The sequence below is a fragment of the Narcine bancroftii genome, chromosome 4 (assembly GCF_036971445.1).
Source record: "Narcine bancroftii isolate sNarBan1 chromosome 4, sNarBan1.hap1, whole genome shotgun sequence".
In the NCBI taxonomy this organism is placed as follows: domain Eukaryota; kingdom Metazoa; phylum Chordata; class Chondrichthyes; order Torpediniformes; family Narcinidae; genus Narcine; species Narcine bancroftii.
Window position 1 is genome coordinate 64,941,097 of NC_091472.1, and position 24,986 is coordinate 64,966,082.

Consider the following 24,986-nt stretch of genomic DNA (forward strand, 5'->3'; position numbering starts at 1 on the left):
AAATATTCAGTTATCATAATACTGTATAAGAAAACCAAAGTGGCATTACAATAGTGCAGACAGTTCTTTCTGTTGTGTCACAGCAGTTCATGATTAGTATAACAATGGGAGATTCAATAGTCAGATAGCCATTTGAAATAAATGGTTCTTGAACCTTTAAGTGCTGGTCTTCAAGCTTCTGTGGTTTCTACCTGAAGGTAGAAGTGAGAAAAGGTTGTGACCAAGGTGATGGAGATCCTTTATGATGTTGGCTACCTTTTTGAAGCAGCACCTCACTTACAGATGGGTTGAAGCCCATGATGGACTTGGCTACATTTGATACCTTCTGCAGCCTTGTATGTTCTTGTGTACTCAAAATACCAAACCAGGCTGACATGCAACTAATCAGCATCCTTTCCACCATGCACTAGCAGAAGTTTGAAAGAATATTCGATGACATGCCAAATCTTGTTAGATCTCTTAGAAGGTAGAGGTGTTGGTGTGCCTTCTTCATGTTTGTCTTGATGTACTGATTCCTGGCAAGGTCTTCTGAAACATGGACTCCCAGTAATTTGAAAGTACTAACCCTCTCCACCTCTGTCCAATCAATGTAGATAGGTGCATGGTCTCTCCGTCTCCCCTTCCTAAGATCTCCTTGGTACTGGTAATGTTAAGAGCAAGATTATTCCTGCATCACCCAACCAGATTTTCAATCTTCATCCTCTATTCTAACTCATCACTTCCAGTAATTCAGCCAACAATGGCAGTGCCTTCAGAAAATTCATATATTGCATTGAAGCCAAACTTGGATACGTTTCCAAAGATGTACAGGGAATAGAGCAGGGGTCCAAGCATGTAGTCGAGGGATGCCCTGCATTAACAGGGCATTAGGAGGAGGTGATGTTACTGATCAGCACTGAGCAGGGTCTGCTATTGAGGAAGCCAAGGATCCAGTTGCAGAACGATAAACCCAGATCCCTTAGTTTAGTCATAGGTTTTCCTAATACAATGGTGTTGAATCCTGATCTGTAGTCAATGAACAGCCTGATAATGATGTTCTTGTCATTCAGGAGACTTAACACACAACGGAGGACCAACAAGATGGCTGTTGATCGTTGTAATGACAAGAAGTCATTACCATGGTCCAGGACCTTCTTGAAACAGGAGTTGATGTCATCTCTAATCAACCTCTCAAAGCACTTTGTGATAAGACACAAGTGCCACTTGCTGATAGCCATTGAGACATTGTACCATAACCTCTCTACTTTTATATTCTCTGAATTAGCTAATGTATGCAAGTATTCTGCATGCTATCTGACTAGCTTATCTATCTGTACTGCTATCTTCTGTGGAGACAGCAATTTGTTCTGAGAAATTCATACCATTCAACTTCCATTACACAATGCATACAAGACCACACATCAAAACCCAGTATAGATTAATGTCCAGCAAGACAAGTTTTTGTTCTAACTCTTTTTACCAAACTTCCTTGCTGCAAAGCCACATCTCAATTTGAATCAGCTTCCATCTTTGCTATTTCTACTCTAAAGCATAGTCTAAATGCATCCGAAAAGATTAACCTAACAATGAATATATTGTGACAGATTATGTTATATTTAATATTGTATATATATGTGTTTTAAAGGAGATAAATTGTGGCAGGTTTTTTAGTATAGGTCACATACAAACACTTTATAACACAGATCTCATTTAAAATGCCAGAGCTCTGCTCAAGCCAGACAGTCTCAGCTCCAAGTGCCTTTGCAAAAACTTTGAAGAATATCTATAGAGACTTCACAAGTAGGTGTTAATTGGACATGCTGTGGAGTAATGGATTATTGTTTTGGAAAGAAACAGATGAACAGACTTGGAAGATTAGATCTGGTGCCGCAGTCTGTCTAAATGCAGTTTGCTGTTCCAAGAGGGTCATGTGCTTTACTCTGAATATGTGTGTGTGAGAGAGAGAGAGAGAGAGAGAGAGAATGAAATCGAGCTTTACAGTTCACTACCAGCAGCTGGAACATGGCAAACTTGTGGAAAATCCCCATTTTGAAGACGGGTTGTGAGTTCTTAGTTCAGCCTGTTCAAAGCCCTTGTGGACTATATAAGAGGAAATGGCTAACTGTGTAATGTTTTACCTGAGTTAAGAAAAGGAAAAGGAAAAGGAACTCTGTGGTGACCTGTAAGAAAGAGGTTATCATCTGGAAAACCCTGATGGGGCAAGTTTCTTCAACAAGACACTGAAGTGGGAGGAGTCACGTGATGGAGTAGTGGCCGGTCGGGGAACTCCAGCCCTCTCCAGAAAATTTTAAAAAAGACAGTGAAAAAACAAAGGCACAAACACAAAAACCAAAATAAAGTGAAAATAAAGGTGTGGAGAAAATGGCAGCAAAAAAAGAAAAGCCAAAAGCAACGGGAAAAAGAGAAGAAGAAAGGCGTCGGAAGAAGGTGAAGGCCTTACCTGTCCGAGGAGGCCCGCCGCGGAGAGAGAAGCCCACTCACTAAGGTCAGTTGAAGCCCCGAACTCGGGACTAAAAAAATGGCTCACGGAGCCAAACAAAAGTGCACAACCACGCATGCGCGAGGAGTCGCGCATGCGCAATGCGCAAGACAAAAATAACACTGACTGGAGGGGGGACCAGCTGAGGAGTCGATCTCCACTGCTGAAATTGACAGCCACAACAAAGCAGCAAGAGGAAAACACAGAAAATAACGAGAGCAAGAAAGAAGAGAGTAAAAAGAAATCAAAGAAACAACAGATGACCAACCCAGAGGAAGAAGACTAGCAGCAAGACACTTCTAATAAAACTAAGAAGACCAAAAATATACAACAAAATAAAACAAACAAACCAACAAGAAAACCAGAAGAGACAGAGGTAAAGGACACAGATCCTGGAATGGACTCAGAAGAAGAAGAGGAAGAACACAGAAAAATGGAAGATGAAGGGAAGGGCAAGACAATGGATATTTTTTTTTAAAAGAATATATGGAATCAGTAAAAGAATGGCAGTCACAAGAATTCAGTGAATTAAAAGAAGAGTAAAAAGTACAGAAGAAAAACTGAATAGATTAGAGATGATCATGTCAGATATAGGAAAAAGAGTGGACAAGGTGGAAGAACAAGAAACAGCCGTAGAAATGGAAGTAGAGGACTTAAAAAAGAAATTAGAAGAATCTGATAAAAAAGTTAAAGAGATACAAGAGCTGTTAGTTCAGAAGATAGATATAATGGAAAATTATAATAGAAGAAACAATATAAAGATAGTGGGCCTTAAGGAAGATGAAGAAGGCAAGAATATGAGAGAATTTATAAAAGAATGGATCCCCAGGGTCCTAGGAAGACCAGAATTACAGGAAGAAATGGAAATAGAAAGGGCACACAGAACATTAGCCCCTAAACCACAACCACAACAAAAACCAAGATCCATTCTAGTAAAATTCTTAAGATATACAACAAGAGAAAATATATTGGACAAAGCAATGAGGAAAATAAAAGAAGACAAAAAACCACTGGAATACAAAGGTCAAAAATTTTTTTTCTATCCAGATATAAGTTTTGAACTCCTGAAGAAGAGGAAGGAGTTTAATGCAGCAAAAACAATCCTATGGAAAAAAGGATATAAATTTATGCTAAAGTATCCAGCGGTACTTAAAATAGTTATTCCAGGGCAGCAAAACAGACTATTCTTGGATCCGGAGGAAGCAAGAAAATTTGCAGAACAACTATAAAACAGACAGAGCGAGGAAGATATGTAACGAGAACAAAAATGACCACAAACTATATGTATGTGTATATATATATATATATATATATATATATATGTATATATATGTGTGTGTATGTGTGTATGTATATATAAAAAAAAAATATAGGAAAGAACTAAGAAGGGGAAGAAAGGAAGTATGGGGGGAATTAAGAGAGTGACCTTTGTTGTATATGAAATTTAAAATCTTTTCGGGGGGGGCTGGGTGGGGAAGAGTTACGGTCACTGTGAAATCAGTTGATGCTTGCGAGTGAATTCGCAAATCCAAATGGAGAGGGGAGATGTGGTTGCCCGACAAGGGACAAATGGCAACTCAGGAAGGGGAGGGGATAGTGGGGTTAAAGGAATTTTAGATAGGAGAATAGGGAAATGTTTTATGTTTTAGAAATGTTGTCTTATAAAGTGTTCAAAAAAAGAAAACAGAAATGGATAAGAAGGAAAGGTGATGATGAGGAAACGGAAAGGAGAGATAAACAAAGTATGAAATGGCTATGTTGAACTATATGACTTTAAATATTAATGGAATACATAACCAAATCAAAAGGAAGAAACTGCTAAATTTACTGAAAAAAGAAAAAATTGATATACCATTCATACAAGAAACACACTTAACTGAAGTGGAGCACAAGAAATTAAAGAGAGATTGGATAGGACATGTAACAGCAGCGTCATATAATTCAAAAGCTAGAGGAGTAGCTATATTAATCAGTAAAAATGTACCAATCAAAATAGAAGAGGAAATAATAGATCCAGCAGAGAATGTAATGATAAAATGTCAGATATATTTGGAGTTTTGGAATTTACTCAATGTATATTCACCTAACGAAGAAGATCAAAAATTTATGCAAGATATTTTTTTGAAGATAGCAGACACGCAAGGGAACATACTAATAGGAGGGGATTTCAACCTTAATTTGGATTCAAACATGGATAAAACTGGGAAAAAAATTGACAGAAAGAACAAAGTAACCAGATTTATAATTAAATTTATAATTAATTTGGATATATTGAGGAAACAACACCCAAAGGAAAAGGAATATTCATATTATTCGGGTAGACATAAAACATACTCAAGAATAGACCTATTCCTGTTATCAGCTCGCATGCAAGACAGAGTTAGGAAAACAGAATATAAGGCTAGACTATTATCGATCCACTCATCCCTGATATTGACAATAGAGTTAGAGGACATCACACCAAGAATGTATAGATGGAGATTAAACTCCATGCTACTTAAAAGGCAGGATTTTAGAGAATTCATTGAAAGACAAATTAAAATGTACTTTGAAATAAATACGGAATCAGTGAAAGATAAGTTTATACTATGGGACGCAATGAAAGCGTTCATCAGAGGGCAAATAATAAGTTATGTAACCAAGATGAAGAAGGACTACAATCAGGAAACAGAGCAGTTGGAAAGGGAAATAGCAAATATAGAAAAAAGAATTAGCAATGAAAGAAGACACAACTAAAAGAAGAGAATTGGCAGATAAAAAAATATGAAACACTACAAATATATAAGGTGAAGAAGAACATAATGAAGACAAAACAGAAATATTATGAACTAGGAGAAAAAAAACGCACAAAATTCTAGCATGGCAGCTTAAGACAGAACAAACTAACGAATGGAATTGGCATTAAGGAAAAAAGACAAGCAAATCACATATAATCCAACGGAGATTAATGAAAACTTCAGAGAATTCTACAAACAATTATATCAAACTGAAAATGAAGGGAAAGAAGACAAAATAGATTAATTTTTAACTAAAATTGAACTACCGAAATTACAAACAGAGGAACAAAATAAATTAACAGAACCATTTGAAATAGTAGAAATACAAGAGATAATAAAAAAACTACCGAATAATAAAATACCAGGAGAGAATGGATTCCCAACAGAATTCTATAAAACATTTAAAGATTTATTAATTCCTCCCCTCCTGGAAGTAATCAACCAGATTGATAAAACACAAAGCTTACCAGATTCATGCAAAACAGCAATAATTACAGTAATACCAAAGACAGGGAAAGATCCACTCGCACCAGCGTCATATAGACCAATATCTTTACTTAACACAGATTATACGATAATAGCTAAACTATTAGCAAACAGATTAGCCAACTGTGTACCAAAAATAGTAAATCTAGACCAAACTGGATTTATTAAAAAAAGACGAACAACAGACAATATTTGTAAATTTATTAACTTAATTCATGCAGTAGAAGGAAATAAAGCTCCAACAGTAGCCGTTGCTTTAGACGCAGAGAAGGCCTTTGACAGAGTAGAATGGAATTATATATTCAAAGTACTACAAAAATTCAGCTTACCTGAGAAATATATTAATTGGATTAAAGCATTATATAAGGGGCCATTGGCGAAAGTGACAGTAAATGGATATATATCAAAACAATTTAACTTAAGCAGATCAACAAGGCAGGGATGCCCACTATCGCCCTTATTGTTTGCGTTAGCCATAGAACCACTAGCAGAACTGATAAGAACAGAAAATAAAATAAAAGGGATAAAAATAAAAGACAAGGAATATAAAATCAATTTATTTGCAGATGACGTTATAGTATATTTAGCAGAACCAGAAATATCAATAAAAGAATTACATAAGAAATTGAGGAAATTGAAGTGTCGGGGTACAAGATTAACGCAAATAAAAGTGAAGCAATGCCAATGAATAATGCGGATTTCTCAAAATTTAAGAAAGAATCACCATTCAGATGGCAAACGCAAGCAATGCGATACCTAGGTATACAAATAAATAAAAACCTTGGCCATCTATATAAACTCAATTATTATCCACTAATGAAAAAATTACAAGACGACTTAGAGCATTGGAAAGACTTACCACTAACACTAATAGGAAGGATAAACTGTATTAAAATGAACATTTTCCCAAGGATACAATACCTATTTCAGGCATTGCCAATACACTTGACAGAGAAATTCTTCAAGGAGTTAAAGAAAATAATTAGGAAATTTTTATGGAAAGGGGGGAAACTGAGGATAGCACTAGATAAATTAACAGAATGGTATAAACAAGGAGGCTTACAACTGCCAAACTTTAAAAATTATTATAGAGCTGCACAATTAAGATACCTATTCAATTTTTATCAAACAAGGGAAAAGCCAGATTGGACTAGATTAGAACTAGATAAAATAGGGGAGAAGATACCTGAACATATATTATATAAATAGGATGAAAAATTGGTACAACGTAGGAATTCTCCAGTATTACATCATCTACTTGGAAGAAGATTCATGTAGAAAGGAATAAAACAAATTACCAACTACCAAAACTAATACTGACGCAAAATCAGCTAATCCCTTTTACAATAGATAACCTTTCCTTTAGAGAATGGGAGAAAAAAGGGATCTAAAGATTGTTTTTCGGGAAATAAATTATTATCCTTTGAACAAATGAAGGATAAATATAACTCACGGTACAGTGTTGGCATACTACCAACTGAAATCCTACTTGAAGGACAAATTGGGAAGCAGTCTGAGGTTACCAGAGGGAAGTAATTTTGAATATGTGATTACAGACACAATGATAATCAAAAAAATTGTAACAAACATGTATATTAAACTACAAGAAAAGGAGAATGAGGAAACAAATGGTAAAACTAAACAAAAATGGGAACAAGATCTATACATAAAGATAAAGAATGAAACATGGGAGAAGTTATGCTCAGGAACTATGAGAAATACAATAAATACGAGGTTACGTATGATACAATATAACTGGATACACAGGCTATACATTACACCTCAAAAGTTAAATAAATGGGACCCAACAGTATCTGACAGATGTTTTCGCTGTAAAAAGGAAATAGGAACAACAATTCATGCAATTTGGACATGTGAGAAAGTGAAAAAATTTTGGGAAGATCTAAACCAGATATTAAATAAAATCACAAAAAGCAATATACCAAAAAACCCAAAGATCTTCCTCCTAAGTAACATAAAAAACAAAGAATTTGGACTCAATTTGGATGGTGCACAAAAAAGATTTGTTATGATAGCCCTAGCTGTAGCAAAAAAATGTATTATGTCAGCCTGGAAATTAGAAGATAACTTGAGAATACAACAATGGTATATAGAAATGAATAAATGTATTCCATTAGAAAAAATAACCTATAATTTAAGGAATAACATTACAATATTTGAACAAATATGGGAGCCATACATGAAACATAATAGAGAAAACCTACCGTGGACATCTACCACCTAAAATGATAGAAGGAGAAGAGAATGAAAAGAACTGACTCAGTGGAATTTCTTGTTTATTTTTATTGAGTGACAACATTGTTTGACAGGTTTAATGTATCTTATATTCTGAACTTTAAATAAATGGGAGGGGAGGAGGGAAGGGGGGAGAAAACGACACTGTATATATTTAAGAAGGAAAATGTATGTATCTTGATCTATATGGTTTATAGTGTGAAAAATAATTTTTTTTTAAAAAAAACAAGACACTGAAGTAGCTGATCGAAAGGATCAGCTTTTGTCCAACGAGCAACAAATCTCTCTCTGAAAACTGACAAGAACCTTTCTGAGCAGTAACCATTTACCTTTCAAGCACTAAAGCCTGGTGAAATTCATAAATGTTAAATTCTGTGCACAGTATAAGAATTGCCTGATACCGGTGAACTTGGAAAAGTGAGATTTGGACAGTGAATCAAAGAACTTTTCTGAACTTATACACAAATTACATACACATGCGCTTAGAATTAGAATGGGGGGGGGGGTTAAGTTAATAGCGATAAGTTAAAATTTGATCTAGTTTTTAGATTTAAAGAAAATTAAAAGTAACTTTTGTTTAAATAACCATTTGTCTTGGTGAATTTCTATTTTGCTGCTGGGTTTTGGGGTCCTCTGGGCTTGTCACAATTTGAAAGGACCTTCATCAACCTGTCTTCACTGTACACCATCAAGATTCAAGTCAAAACATTGAAAAAGGTAGATCACTTTCCTAATCTTTGGAGGCAGCTCTCAGGAAATGCAGATACTGATGATAAAATTCTTCACCATCAAATGAGGGTAAGCCTGCTCAAAGACCCTCAAACCTGGCTCCAGGGGTACATGTTCCAATGAAGACCTCACTTCAGTATGCTTCAGTGCTAAGGGAAACTTGCTAGTAATTAACCCAACGAGCTGAAGGAATACCATTTTCAATGCCTCCAAATTGAATGAGGGAGATAGACCATTGGCAGCATTCTCTCTAAAATTGTTAAAAGTAAAGGTGTGGATTACTCATTGTTGTTTTTACCTTTCATCAAATAGTGATCACGTGAATATACTTACAAATACATTTATTCTTTCTTCACATTTTCTCATGTCCCCACTATGGTTTCCATCATTATCTGCTACCAGAAAACCATGCTGAAAGACTTATGAATTGTAAGCCTGTTTAATTGACAGTTCTTTAAAATTGTCAACTTAAGATGAGTTAGTGGAATGGAGCATTATTTAAAGGTGTAAAATATATACTTAAATAGGTTTACCTACCTGTCGCTCAGCATTTTCTTGGATACTTTCAATAGATTTTTCAAGCTTGGACTTCTCTTTCATAAGGTCATCAGTGAGAGTCTCAACATTATGCATACTCTCTTTTTCACTGCTTATTTCTTCGTGGAGCCTCTCTATCTAAAACAGAATAAAGCATCCACAAGTTTAAACTTTGACAAATACATTCTTTTTTGTCTTTAGATGCATTATGAACAACAGCAGTCCAGATAACTGCACATATATCAGAAAGTTAGCAAGCATATCCTGTCCACTTGGATGCATGTGGATGTTGATTCTTACCATAGAATTGTGGAATTTAAGAATGAGGAAAGGATTTCCTCTTGTCTGCAATGGTGAAACTGAAAGTACATTATTTAAGTACTTTTTTTTACATTATTTAAATCCTTCAAAAATGTCTTGATCATGTTGCAGCTGTAATTTTTTGAAAATTTTATTTTTTATTTGCATCAATGACAAATACAATATGCTTATCCATAATTATACAGAATAACAAAATGATACAAAACATGTTGCAGCTATAAACTCCAGCGAGACCACATTTGGAACACCATGTGCAGTTTTGATCGTCAAACTATAGAAAGAATGTGGACAATTTGGAGAAAGTAGAGAAGCAGTTCACCAGGATGTTGCTTGAATTGTAGTGAATTCGAACCTGGACAAATTTGTTTTCTCAGTACCGTTGGAAAGAGCAACCTGGATTAGATTTAAGATTTATTGTCAGAGTATGACATCATATACAACTCTTGAGATTCTTTTTCCTGCGAGCTCGGCAGAATTACCACTTATTGGTAGTGCAAACAAAATGTACATAATGTACATGTGAAAAGAAATAAACATATGTAAACAACTGATTTGTGTAACCCAGAGAGAAGAAGAAAAACAAACAATAAAGTACAAAGTAAGAGTCTTTAAATGAGTCTGATGGTGGAGGGGTAACAGCTGTTCTTGAATCTGGTTGGTCACATCTTGTGGCACCTATACCTCTTTCCTGATGGTAGCAGCAAGAACAGAGTGTGTGCTGCTGCCCTCTGATAGCAGCATTCCCTATAAATGTTCTCAATGGTGGGAAGGGGTTCGCCTGTGATATGCTGGGCTGTGTCCATTACCTTTTGCAGGGATCTACACTTGGGGGCTATTGGTGTCCCCATATCAGACCGTGAAGCCGGTCAGCACACTTTCCACCACACATCTGTGGGAATTTGCCAGGGCTTCCAATGTTATACCAAATATCCACAAACTCTTGAGGAAGGAGAGGCGCTAATGTGCTTTCTTCATGATGCCATTAATGCGTTGGCTCCAGGAAAGATCCTCCAAGATAGTGACTCCCAAGAACTTGAATTTTCTTACCCTCTTTACCTCTGATCCCCCAATGATCATTGGATTGTATTCCTCTGGCTTTACCTTCCTGAAGTCAACAATCAGCTCCTTAGTTTAGGTAACATTGAGTGCGAGGTTATTGTTGGTGCACCATTCAGCCAAGTTTTCAATCTGTCTCCTGTATGCTGACTTTTTGCCTCTTTTTATACAACCCACTACCGTGGTATCATCAGTGAATTGGTAGATGGTGTTGTTGTACTGAGCCACACAATCATAGGTGTAAAGTGAGTAGAGCAAGGGGCTAAGAACACAGTCCTATGGTGCTCCGGTACTGATGGAGATTGTGGAGATGTTCTTACCAATCCTCACTGATTGTGGTCTGCAGGTGAGGAAATCAAGGATCCAATTATACATTCAGGTGTGGAGTCCCAGGTCTTGGAGTTTGCTTATCAGTTTTTAGGGACGACAGTGTTTAATAATGAACTGTAGTCAATAAAGAGCATCCTGATGTAAGCATTTTTGCTCTCCAGGTGTTCCAGAGCTTTGTGTACAGCCAGTGAGATGGCATCCACTGTATATCTATTGCTATGATAGGTTAATTGGAATGAATCCATGTCACCACTGGAACTGATATAATTTTCAAAACACTTCATCACTTTTGAAGTGAGTGCCACTGGTTGATAGTCACAGGCAGGTTACTACATTCTTCTTGAGGATTGGTATGATTGATGCCTGTTTGAAACAAGTGGATTCCGTGCCCTGTCAGAGTGACATGTTGAAGATATCCGTGAATACACTGGTAAGTTAGTCAGCATAGTTTTAATACTCAGCCAGGTACTCCATCCAGACCAGATGCTTTCCTCGGATTCACTCTCTTGATGGCAGATCGCACGTCATCCTTGGATACGGTCAGGAGATTATCAGGGGTCATGGGGGTACACAGTAGTGGTTCTTTCTTGTTCTTGAAGTCGAATTGGGTGTAGAAGGCATTTAATTCATCAGAGAATGAAGCTTTGCCATCTCGTACTGCACCAAATTTTGTTTTGTGCCAGGTTAAATTATATAGGGCCTTCCACAGCTGTCGTATCCCTCAATGTTTCCATTTTCATCCGGAAACTCCACTTTGTCCAGGAGATGGCACTCCACAGATAATCCCTGCTCCTTTTGAAATGATCTATATGAAGACAGAAGTAGCACATCTGGATGATTCAATGCCAAAATGCAGTCTTGGGAAAGAACAGCAGGCCTTCCTTATCTTGGTGTAGCAGTGATCGAATGTGCTGAGATCTCTGGTACAGCACGTTACATGCTGGTGGTAGTTGGGCAGGCCTGGTTAAAGTTTCCGACTAACCTAATAGAAGTATATAAAATTATGCACTATAGATAGGCCTTTTTCCAAGGTAGAAATGTGAACTACTAGAAGACATTGGTTTAACATGAGAAGGGGAAAGTTTAAAGAAGGTGTGTGAGGCAAAAGTTATTATTGTTTCACAAGGAGTTCCTGGTATGCACTGCCAAGGAGGTCGTAGAAGCAGATAATGTTTAAGAGGCATCTAGAATATGAACAGGTAAGAAAATGGTGGAATTAGAACCATGCACAGGCAGTGGGATATTTAGATTGGCATCATGGGCAGCATAGATATGTTGGGTCAAAGGACCTGCACCTGTGCTGAATTGTTCAATATTCTATTTCCATGGTGCCCATGACCATCTAATTTCTCCTCCAAGTGATATGAGTGGCAAACCACTCATTTCTATCATTTAAAGATTAGGAACACTGAAATTATTGGCATGGGTCTCACTGACCAATTCTATCATGTCTGAACAGAAGTGCCATTATTTAGTCACATAATTTGCACTAAGTCTAAGACTTCAAAATGCTTGGTATTCAATTCTTGTCTGGGATAATTGAGGGTTTTGTTGAGCCATTTCTGTTTGTTTGTTCTGCCAATGGCTCCAAATGGAATCAGCAGCTGAGCCCAATCAGAACAAATACAAAAGTACTTCTAGTCCAGGATGATTTGCAACATCAAGGGGAAACTACCAAAAGCAATTAAAACTCGTATACAAGCATCGATATCATGAAAGGATCTAACCCAAACTTAACTGGCTTTAGGTGTTATCCGGATTTCAAACAACAGGCAGCCTCTCTCAACCGACAAAAAAATTGTGAAAGGTAAAAAAAAATAGAAGTATAAAATTGGCGTCCCTTCGCAGTTAACTGGCCAATCATGGAACTTGAAAATTCACTTATCTGGTATCTATCAATATCCATAGAAGCTGGACAGCAGGGTTTTTTTTTACTGTACATGCATGAGGGGAGCTGTCTACAACAATTCCAGACAGGGGATCCAGATGTATTGTTTTTTGGCTCCTATTGTTAATCAATATACAATCTCTTGGATTGTCTTTAAGGGGAAGAATTTCCCATTTTGTCCTTCCAGCTACTCTCATCAACAAATTAGCTTTAGGATTTCCTTTGTTAGCTCCTTCATAAAGAGTGAAAGTTGGCCACGGGCTGTATAGATAAAACAATAGTTTAGATTGTATTGGATACGACTGGCTCAGAATGCCAGCAGGCTCTTGAATTTTCATTTACATTTCTTCACTGTATAACTTCATATTTTTAATACTTCTGAGAAAAAAAACTATTGATACCTTTTTCTTTAGTCTCTGGTTCTCCTTTTCAAGCTCCAGAAACTTGAAAGTACTGCCATCTGTAGAATCCAGAGCAATACGTAGTTCTTCCACAGTTTTCAAGAGAGCTTGGTTTTCTTTCTCCATCTTCAGTAAACGACTTGAGGTCAACTCATTCACTTCCTGGCCCAGAGATTTCTGTGGTGCTGCGAGTATTTTAAGAACAAAATAAACTAAATGATTAAAATATCAATGAATTTTAAATAGCTTCCAGAGTCAGAAAACATTTCTTTTCTTTTTTTTTTAAACTTTATAAGATTTTATAACATGTATAACATATAGAATTACATTAAAAAAAATTAAGAACAAAATAATAAAATTACAATACAGTATCAGTAATCTAAATAAACTATACCCTCCCCAATAATTATTACACATTAATAACCCAACTCAAATTAGTCCAACCCCCCCTTTCCCCCCAAAATAAAGAGTGAAGAATTAATAATGTTAATATATGTGAGAAAAAAAACCACTTACAAAAAAAAACAAAAACATAACCGATTAAAATACTAACAAAAAGAAAAGTAATTAATACTAAGATATCAGACTTAAAAAACATTTAAATCAAACTTAAATGCATATATTTAACAAACAGAGTTAAGATGAAACATATATTTAACTCAAACTTAATATAAAAAAATTAGTAAAGTTAGTAACATTGTCTATCAAAAATTCTTAAACAATAATCAATTCTTTAAAAAAATTGTAGCATGAGAAAAAAAAGATGAAAAAAAAACTTTCTCAAAAGAGATAAACCTTCACCAAATATCAACTAACTTCACATCTATCATCATATTAGTCACATAAACCACCATCTTAAAACAAAATTCAAACCTCATTAAACATTGTAGAATTCAATTTTAGTACTCTTCCACCATTTTTCCCTTTTACTCTTGAATAATTATCCAATAAAAGCTCCAATACCACATTTAAATATCCCCAATCATTACGTTAAAATTCAGATATCCAAATAATAAAAACACAACTACAACGAAATCTATATCTTCAACAAATGGAGCATAAACCACAAACAAAATTCAAGCCTCATTAAGAATTGTACAATTCAATTTATAACTTTCACCATTATTCCCTTCGTTCTATAACTAAAATAGCAAAATAATATACACTAGAATTACCACTCCTTTCACCTTAAAGTTAAAGAAAAAATATTAAAAAAAACTTATCCATCCCATTCACATTTAAATTTCAAATATTCCTTATCTACTGAATAAACTTTACAAAAAAAACCACATCAATTTTTAGTTTTTTAAACAATCAAATACTTTATGTTTTTTTTTATAAACACAAAAAAAAACCCTTCACTCTTTAATCTAATAATACAAAAAAAGGAAAAAAAAAACGGGTAGGAGGTTAAAAATACCCCCTCCCGTCTAATGCGGTAACTCCCAGGTAGCAGATGACTTTCAGGAAATAGTGCCCATCCAGTTCTCTCCCCCAACTCTCACTTCATCTTAAACTAACATCATCATTATTTAATATTCCTTTTTTTTTAAAAAAAAAATTAGAAAAAAAAAGAACAACTCTTCTTTAAATCAGCTCCAACTGCCGAGTCACCATTACAACCATTCCTTCTTAGAGCACGGCTCTTTTCTTCCATCACTTGTCTCCTTAGAGATCGCGGCGGACTACGTCTCTGTTGAAACTGAGTAATTGGCAGCTCTTGAGCAAATGCTATAGCTTCCTTTGGAGAATCAAAGAACTTTGGTTGGTAACCATCTTGAAAAACCTTCAAAACAGCTGGATATCTAAAGGTTGCCTTATAACCTTTCTTCCACAACAACTCTTTAGCAGAGTTGAATTCCCATCGTTGGAACATAACTTCTTGACTCAAATCTGCATAGAAGAAAACTCGATTATTTTGAATCATCAAGGGTGATTTTCTCTGTTGTGCATTTCTAATAGCCACTCGTAAAATTATTTCTCTGTCGTAATAATTCAAGCAATGAACCAAAACAGGTCTTGGACTTTGACCTGAAATAGGTCTTCTACGCAAGGCTCTGTGAGCACGTTCCAGTATTATACCTTCCGGGAAATGTTCTTAACCCAGCACCTGCGGAATCCATTCAGTAAAAAATTTTCTTGGGTCTGGTCCCTCCATTCCTTCCGGCAAACCAATAATCTTTATATTGTTCCATCTGGATTGGTTTTCCAAATAATCAATCTTTTTCACCAAATTTTTATTTTGAGTTTGTAAGTCTTCGACCATTTGGTCACATCTGAAACTTGATCTCGTATTTCGTCTATATCTTCCTCACATGAATTAAGCTTAAAAGCTCCAAACTCAGCCATCTGTTGAGAATTTATTTCCATCAGAGTATTGAACCTAGTACCAAGTTCAGTCATAATCTTAGATAATCCCTGCATTGTATAAGATAATTTAGATTCAAGATTCACAAGAATCTTTTCAATTGGAAGAGATTCTGGCTCAACAGATTCCTGCTTCTTCTGCATAACCAAAGGGTCTTCTGTTGCTTCCTTCATTCTGGTTGCCTTCCTTGTAGTATAGCTGCGTGTGGAAATCCCAGCCACAGCCTCTCCAGCAATGACTGGAGGACGCTGGCCGGGAATTTCCCCAGTCCATAATGTGTTAATTTCTCCCAGTACATCAAATTGTATAGGTTCTTTTATCTCAAAAGGTGCAGTTTGCAGTGCCACCGCTACATTTGACAAATGCCTTTCCCCAGCCGGTACTTCAACTGATGTTACTACAAGTGGTTCATTCATAACATTGCTGTCAGATGCTACTGCACATGTGCGAACCTGAGTAACTCTTTGTTCTAAAGGCTGTTTGGCACCCTCTTTCGAGGGCTCTACCGATGTAATATTGAACTCTACATCCGAAAGCTGTACCTTTCTCCTGGGATCCATTTCAGGCTGAGTCTCGATGTCTTTCCTGTAGGTAGGCTCCAAAACTTGAACTTTTGGAAAATGTAGTTTTTTGATAATCTGTTGTCGTTTTTTTTTGCTCTTTTCCACCAATTGTACCATCATAAATTAAATTAACAGCACTGAAGTTATCTAAACTTTTAAAGAATTTTAACGGGCATTTCTAGACAAAACAATAAGATAGATTCAGGAGAGGACTGTAAGGCACGTCTGATCCTTACACCATCTTGCCACGTCCCCCTCAAAACAGTTCTTTTCTGATTTGGTAGTTGAACTTAATCAAATCAGGTGGAGTACAAATTTGTATTAGTTAAATCAGTTGAAAACCATTCTACCCATTAATACACCTTCTGGTGAAGATAATATTTTGTAAAATACAAGTTTGATTCTCTTTAATTAAAATGTTTTGCTTTTTCATATTTTGAGAAAAAACATTAGCAGAGTAATGCACAATGAAACTAAGGAATTTAACAATAGTATGAAAGATATAAAGTGGCACAAAACAAATCAACAAAAATAGATCTAAAAAATATTTATTCATAGGATGTTCAATGTAGCTTTAATTACCCTCAGAGAACTCAGTGGTCTTGGATAGCTGTTCTAGCTCCCAGCCTAAGTGCAATGATTCATCCATGCTTTGTTTCTGAGCCATTTCAAGAGACAAATTTTCTTCCATTAATTCTTCAATGCGTTTCCTATCTGTGTCACGTTCCTTTAATTTAAAAAAAGCTCAAATGAACAAAAACATCACTAGAAAGGAAGGTAAAAAAACAGCACTAAATGAGAATAAAAAAGATATTGAACAAAATTACATATCTATAAACATTCAACAGTCCATTTTGCTGCAGCTGCTAGAAATCTTAAATACAAAAGGAAAATACTAGAAATATTCAGGAAGGCAGCATCCAGAGCAAGAGATACAGCCAATGATTCAGTTTCAAAGATCCTTTATCACAATTGGAAAAATAGAAATCAAGTTAACTTTAGATCACAGAAAAGTTGGGGGAGGGATGGATGGAACAAAGGGAATCTACAATAGGTTGCGACCAGATGATTTTCCACTGGAGTTAAACACCAGTGATAGCTCAGAAACAGGGTTGGGACATGCCCAGCAAATTAAACTCACATAAAACAAAAAGTTAGCAAAGTTGATTGAGCAGATCATTATGGGAAAAAATAGCCAGTTCTAATACAAACAGGAGAGCATAAGTTACCTAAAGCTGGAGAATTCAATATTGAGCCCTGAAGCCTACAACATGGCCAAAGGGGAGACATTGTTCCTTTCACTTGCATTAGGCTTTGTTGCAAAAGACTACAGACAGAAAGGTCAGAGTGGGAATGGTGAATGAGCAGGCAAGCTCATGGTCACTCCTGTAAACTGATTGCAAACTTTCTGCAGAGAAACCACCTAGCCCCTCAAGAGAGCTTATCATTCATTCAATGTGATCAAGGCCTCAGGACTCACAAATATAATATCTGGTCTAATATCTGTTATGTGCTTAATCTCTATTCAAATGTCAGTAGTCTACCACAACCCATAGTCCCATACCCCAAAATCCAGATAAATAAAACTCAGACCTACCATTTCCATATCATGAACTTTAGCCATTAATTGTAGGTTCTCTTTCTCAAATTCATGTAATTTGTCACAACGGGCTCGGGCTCCTTCAAGCTGATCTTCCAACATTATTTTTGTCTCTAACAAGATTTTGTTATCTTCTTTTAATTCCTAAAATGTTAATTATGAGGAAATATTAACAAGGAATATTTCAAATAATTGAAATATTAAATGCTTACACTCTAATATCCAACATACCTCAGTTCTTGCTTTATAAAATTCAATGTCATGAAGCCGATCTTTGTATCGAATAACTGCACTTTCAAGCTTATCAACCTTAAATGCTTTTTCACGTAACGAGTCAAGCTCATCACGGTAAGTTCTAGCAGAGCGAGCATCAGACAGAAGTTGTAGGTTCTGGCAAATAAATATATAATTGCACTTCAAAATACTGTGGAAAATGGCAAATAGTTCTTGCAATTTTATTGATAAAAAATGGATACAAATTTCCAATCAGCTTAACTTAAGTACAAATATGTTATAAGATTGATTTTCAGAGGAGTACAATATTCTACTAAACCAGTTGCTTTTATAGATGCATGGCAGTTTAATTTTAAGCTAACTCTTATACACACCTCTTGCTGTAGTTTTTTTAGTTCAACTTCCATCTGTTCTATTTCTTGCTTGCTGTCCAACAATTGTTCAGTTTTCTCTTCCCTTCAAATAAATGCAATAATCACAATTCCAAAGTATATATTGTTACAAGTCCAGAGGACCCCAAAACCCAGCAACAATAGAAATTCACCAAGATAAATGGTTACTTAAACAAAAGTTGCTTTTAATTTTCTTTAAACAAAAACAAGATTTAACTTTATTACTACTAACTTAACTTAACCCCCTTCTAATTCTAAGTGCAAATGTATGTAACGTGTATATGTTCAGGGAAGTTATTTGATTCACAGTCCAATCTTACTTTTCACTCCTCCAAGTTATACTGTGCACAGCGTTTAAAATTCATGAATCTTCACCAAGCTCTGGTGCTGAAAAGTAAATGGTTACCAATCAGGAAGGTTCTCGTTGGTTTCAGAGAGATATTTGTTGCTCGTTGGACACAAACTAATTCCTTCCAATCAGTACTTCAGAGCCTTGACGAAGAAACTTGCTCCATCATGGGTTTTCCAAATGATGACCTCTTCTTACAGGTCACCACAGAGTTCCTCTTCATTCTCTTATTTCAGGAGAAACACTCTAGCCAGCCATTTACTCTTGTAAGGACTACAAGGGTTTTCAACAGGCTGAACTCAGAACTCACAACCTATCTTCAAAATGGGGTTTTAACAGCCTGCCAGCTTGTTGCAACCTCCGAAAAGCCACTGCAGAACTGTTCTCTCTCAGAGAATTCCTGTTTGGTTCTTTTCTCTCTCTGCTTGTAAAATCCAGAACAACTTGCAGGGCTAACCCAATCCTTGAAAGATCTTATCAGCACTTTGAGCCTGGGGTTCGATCCATTTGCACCTGCTTCTGACGTTCCTTCCAAAGCAGTCCCATTGTCTTTTGCAAAGCCACGGGTGCCTGCATGTCTGGCTTCAGCCAAGCTCTTGCATTTTAAATGAGATGTGAAGTGTTACTCTGTTTGTGAAGTGAACTACACTAAACATCCCCCCCACAAGCTATCTCTTTTAAAACATATTTATATATAACATAAAATATAACATACCCCATAACAGTATTAATACATCATTCCTGACATGCATCTCATATATTCCTAACAGCATAAATGAACAATGTGTAAATTAAAACGTTAACCTTGAGAATTGTTTATTTTCTTAGAACTTGTGGTGTAAAATTTCTGAACATTAGTCCTAGAGATCTTAATATATTTTTTCTTTCTGATCACACTATTCCTCTAACATTTCAGTGATTGATCCATGTTTAAAAAAAAGTAATGCTTCTACATCAGGAATTGAAATATTGCTGGCCAAATTAACAGCTTCCCTCAAGCCCATTTCCCTTTGGCAAGGCCAAAACCTAACCTATTCTTCTCTGGTTTCCATTGGTAATGGCCCTCATTCATTGACCAAAGCAACTGTGGGCTCATAATCTTCTTAGAAGGCCTTGAAATCTTGGAACTCTGGGTTTCAACAATTCAATTTAACTTTTTCTAGCTGTACCTTACATCCCAGAGTCAGACTTGCAATGAATAATTTACCTCTGCAGAGTTGTCTTCTTGTGCTCATGCCTCCACATTCATTTATAATACTGTCCATATTATCATCTTTTTTCCCTAGCAGGTCTGCTTCCAAACCATAAAGTTGCAGCATGCCAGTAGTGCAAATGGATTAATAAAAAGGATACTCCCACAAATACATTTAGCTATTTGTGGCTGTGCACACACGAGTTGATTGGCCTCTACTTTAAAATTAATTTGTTAAATTACTAATGGGCATGTTAGCTAATTAATTTAATATTGCAGTGTGCAGTTTATTTGTACATATATTAGTTCTGTACAATTCTTTAATTGTTCACTTGCTGCCACAAATTTTTATCCTTGAAATTTATTTTTGCCTGTTATTGTAAGAATTAATTGGTTACGACATATATTGTAGGACTGATTTGATACCGTAATGCTCCATCAATTTATAGACATCCAATGCTTTCATATTGCATTAACTGAGTGAACTATATCCATTGTAATCCTTCTATTTAATATAATCTCTGAAGAATAAAACCGAGGACCTAAGGGCACGATTGCTGTACCAGAGGGACATGAGGAATTAACACAGTCTGCTTCACTGAGACATGGTCACCCCCAATTTTCCAGACTGGGCATTTGAGCCTGTAGGTTTCTCCCTATGGACCAAACAGCATCCTTAGGTAAAGCAAGAGGCAGCAGTGTCTTCTTTATGATTATCTCTTCACAGTGTTCAGATATGGTGATCCTATCCCAAGTCTGCTCCTCTCATATTAAACATCCTATACTATAATGCCGACCCTTTAATCTCCTGAGAGAATTAATTTCCATTGTCCTGACTACAGTATACATTCCTCTACGAGCATATGTTAAGCTAGCCCTGGAGGATTTACATGCTATGATCATCATACATCATTTATCATAATCCTAATGCCATCTGAATTGACCTCAACTTGGCATCTTAAAGATCCTCCCAGATTACTATGTGCACATCTCCTGCAACACCAAGGAAATCTAACACTGTCAACCACTACAACACTACCATCAAGGAAATCATTCCATGCCCACACTTTGAAAAGTTGGACCAACTAACTGTGCTGCTCCTTCTTCTTCCATAAAGACAGAAATTGAAGTGCATGGGACCAGCAATGAAAATTGTATAGTGATCACACAGTGGTCACTGACTTTATCAGAAAATGCATGGATGAATGAATTCCCACCAAAACTATCATCAGAAGCCATGGATGGACCAAGAAATCTGTAAACTGGTGAAGACCAGATCTATAGGTCAGGAGATTCAGAGAACAATAGAAAGACTAGGTACAATCTCCGGAATAACAGCACCAATGCTAAGAGTCATTACTGGACCAAGCCGGTGTCTTAGACAGATGTTCCACAGCTGTGGCAGGGATATCCCAGAAGATGAAACAAGGTAGTATCATTAACTGTGATACATCTTTCTGAATGAGCTCAATGCCTTCTATGCTCAGTTTGAATGAAGAACCACCGTAGCCCCCATAGCCCCCAGTGACAATATGCTCCTAGTTTCTGAGGCTAAAATAAACAGAACCTTCAAGAGGGTGAATCCTCAAAAAACATCAGATTATGTCATGGCTGTGTCCTTAAAACCTGCACGAACCAACTATTTTCAACCTCTTGCTACAACGGTCAGAGGTCCCCACTAGCTTCAAAAGGATTTCCATTATTTCTGTGCCCAAGAGCAAGGTGATGTGCGTCATTGACCACCAGCTAGTGGCAATGACGTCAGCTGTGAAGAAGTGCTTTGGGAGGTTGGTTATGGAGCACATCAACCCCAATGTCAGGAAGGACCTGGACCCACCAATTCGCCTATTGTCCTAACAGGCCAACGGTAGATGTCATCTCCTGAACCTCCACTCTGAGCTCAGTCACCTAAATCATAGGAACACCTACATCTGGCTTTTGTTCATTGACTACAGTTTTGTGTTCAACACCATCATACCAACAAAACTTGTAACCGAACTGAAGTATCTGGTTCTGTTCGTCCCGCTGCAACTAGATCCTCAGGTTCCTCATCGGCATACTCCAATCAGTGAGAAATGGCCACACCTCCTCCTCCACACATCACAAGAGCTTGACCAAGATCACCTTCAATTTAATCAAAAAATTTGCAGACTGACTTCCCAGTTGCCCAATGAAAATAATGAGTCATAATACAGAATGGAGACCAAGAATCTGGTTGTAAGGGGTGTCAGAACAACAACCTTGCTCTCAATATCAAGATCCAGGAGTTTCTTGCTGATTTTAGGAAGGAGAGGGTAATAGATTATGCACCTGAGTGGATTTGAGGGTCAGAAATGGTGAGAGTCAGAGACAAAGTTCCTGGGAATCCATATATCACCTCTCTTGGAACCAGCTCAATGAGGCAACTGTGAAGAAGACATGCAAATGTCTCGGTTTTCTCAAGAGTCTGAGGAGATTTGGCATATTGTCGGATACATTATCGCACCTACAGGTGCAGTATGACAAATATATTGACTAGCTGCAAAACAAGCTGGTTTTGCAATCTGACACAAGGCTGCAGAAGGTATCAAACATAGCTAGGTCCATCATAGGCTCCAACCTCCCATCCATTGAATACATCAGTGCAAGGCACTGCCTTAGGATGGCAATTAACATCACAAAGGACCCAATTACCCTAGTCACAACCTCTTCTCACTCCCACCCTCAGATGGAAGTGCAAAAGACTGAACACCAGCATCTCTAGGTTCAAGAACAGTTTCTTTCCAACAGCTATCAGGCTCTCAAACCTTCCCTAGTTACACCACAAAAGGACTGCCTGCATTAATCTGGTCACTTTCTTTTTGCATGAGTGAATTATTTAGTTCAATTAAGTACACTTTTATTTTTAGTTGTTTTGTGGTTGTGTTTTGTACCTAGTCAGCTGCAGCAAGTAAGAACATACATTGTGCAATGTATTTGACAATAAATTCATTATCAATTGGCTAGTGCATCTGCTCCATTAATTCTTCAGATTTTGCTTGATGAATACATTGATGACCTGAAAACATCTTTATAGGAAGTAACTTTAAAAAAAAACCTTTTAGTAGCTTGGTCTATTTCTCCCCCATTTCTTGGGTCCATTGGTTAGACTAAGGGTGCTGCATACAGATGAAGGTGAAGGCCTGAAATCCAAGGTTTCTTACAAATTTGCTCCTGTGGCCACTCTGAGAAATGCAAAAATTCATTCTTGCTTTTTGACATTACATCAACACTATTTTAAAGGTTCTCCATTCACATGCTGAAACAAATGTTGAAAACAAGATCCCCCATGCTGTGGATTGGCTTATTCCCTTTCATATCACTATGCTGAATGCATCAGATAAATGAAGTAATTTGGCTTATTTATTTAGCAATTGAAGGAACCTAATTTTTTAAATTTTACATGTACAGTTTCCTCATTAGTAAAGTTCATTTCCCATTGACATTCAATAATATTTCTGGAAGTTGGTGTGATTTTCAATGCATCTAATCTCATGCCTCTAATCTTCAAATCAAATCCATATACTTACATCTCTTGCTTGATCCTTCTGAGCTTTGCTTTCATCTCTGCAAGTTCAACTGACAGATGTTGTCGACTCTCAGTTCTTTGCATACCTGGTGAACCAGTAGGTGAGTGTACTCTTCCATGAGCTGGAGACTGACTGCAATCCTGCTCCTGTGCAAGATGCAAAATTATCTGGAAATAAATAATACATTTAAATTTATATGCTTGCATTTTTCCATATATAGCAAAATACCTGTTATCCAGAATTCAAGTAACCAGCAGCCTCAAGTAACTAGCAAAAAAAAATTACATAAAACAAATAGGTATAAGATATGGGTTTAAAATTGGTGTACCTCATCGTTAGTTCGCTAATCAGTCAACAAGCAATCTCAAACCATCACAAAATTCACTTATCTGGCATCTACCAATCCCCATAGGTGCTGGATACCATGGATTTTACTGTATTACCAAAAGTGAATGTTCATTTTAATGAAATAAAAATTCAACAAAATTATTTAAATAAAAATTTAAAGAAAAATGTAGCAGTAATTGGGGATAGTATAGTTAGGAAAAGAGACAAAGTTCTCTGTTGCATCCCTAAGGCTGTGTGGCCAACCTGGTGTCTGAGTTCAGGACCTGCAGAGGAATTTTCAGTGGGAGGAGAAAGATCCAGTGGTCATAGTCCATGTGGGTACCAACAACATACGTAGAACGAAGAGAGGTTCTAATGGAATTTGAGGAACTGGGGACCAAATTAAAAAGCAGAACCAACAAAATAGTAATCCCTGGACTACTACCTGAGCTACGTGTAAATTGGCACAGAGTCCAGAAGATTAGAGTTAAATGCATGGCTCAAGGATTGATGTTGGAGAAGTGAGAAATTTCATGGGAAATTGGAACCAGTATTGGGAAAGGAAGGAACTATTCAAAGGGGATGGACCACCTGAACCATGATGGAACCTGGATCCTTGCAAATCGCACAACTAGGACTGTGGACAGGGCATTGAACTAAATAGTGGGTGGGTTCAACAGTTTGGATAGGGATGGCTAAAGTAAAAGAGAAGTGTGGTTAAAGAAAAAGTTAAAAAAGAGAAAAGTAAGAGTAGAGGAGATAAAAGTCAAGTACAAAAGAGGCAAAGATTACCGGGTTTTAAAAGCACAATGGGCATAAGAGCACTTTATCCGAATGCCTATAATATTCATAACAAGGTTGGTGAACTTGTGGCACAAATCAATACAAAGGAGTATGCTCTTGTGGTCATCACAGAAACATGGTTGCAGGGTGGAGAGGATTGGGAATTAAATATCCAAGGATATCAGGTAATAAGGAAGGACAGGCAGGAAGGTAAGGGAGGTGGGGTAGCGCTCTTATTTTTGGATGAAATCATGCCAATAGTTAGAGATGATGTATGATCTAAAAAGCAAAATGTTGAGTCCATTTGGGTTGAGATTAGGAATAATACATGGAAAAGAAAAATCACTGGTGGGAATTGTCTATAGGCCAC

General features: G+C 36.7%; 1 protein-coding gene across 23 annotated transcripts in view; it reads right to left on the reverse strand.

The window, feature by feature from the left end:
* The window catches only part of LOC138760639 (girdin-like), a 272,147-nt gene that overhangs the window by 124,176 nt on the left and 122,985 nt on the right, over positions 1-24,986 (reverse strand). For all 23 annotated transcript variants that reach the window (XR_011355767.1, XM_069931479.1, XM_069931478.1 and 20 more), the window contains 7 exons: positions 23,507-23,673; positions 18,400-18,481; positions 18,023-18,181; positions 17,789-17,935; positions 16,774-16,918; positions 13,261-13,445; positions 9,265-9,402 (listed from right to left, as the gene is read on the reverse strand). Coding sequence is in view for 22 of the 23 variants with exons in the window: in XM_069931479.1 (XP_069787580.1) it covers positions 9,265-9,402; positions 13,261-13,445; positions 16,774-16,918; positions 17,789-17,935; positions 18,023-18,181; positions 18,400-18,481; positions 23,507-23,673 (1,023 nt within the window). In the remaining variant the exon portion in view is untranslated. The remainder of the gene's footprint in view (positions 1-9,264; positions 9,403-13,260; positions 13,446-16,773; positions 16,919-17,788; positions 17,936-18,022; positions 18,182-18,399; positions 18,482-23,506; positions 23,674-24,986) is intronic.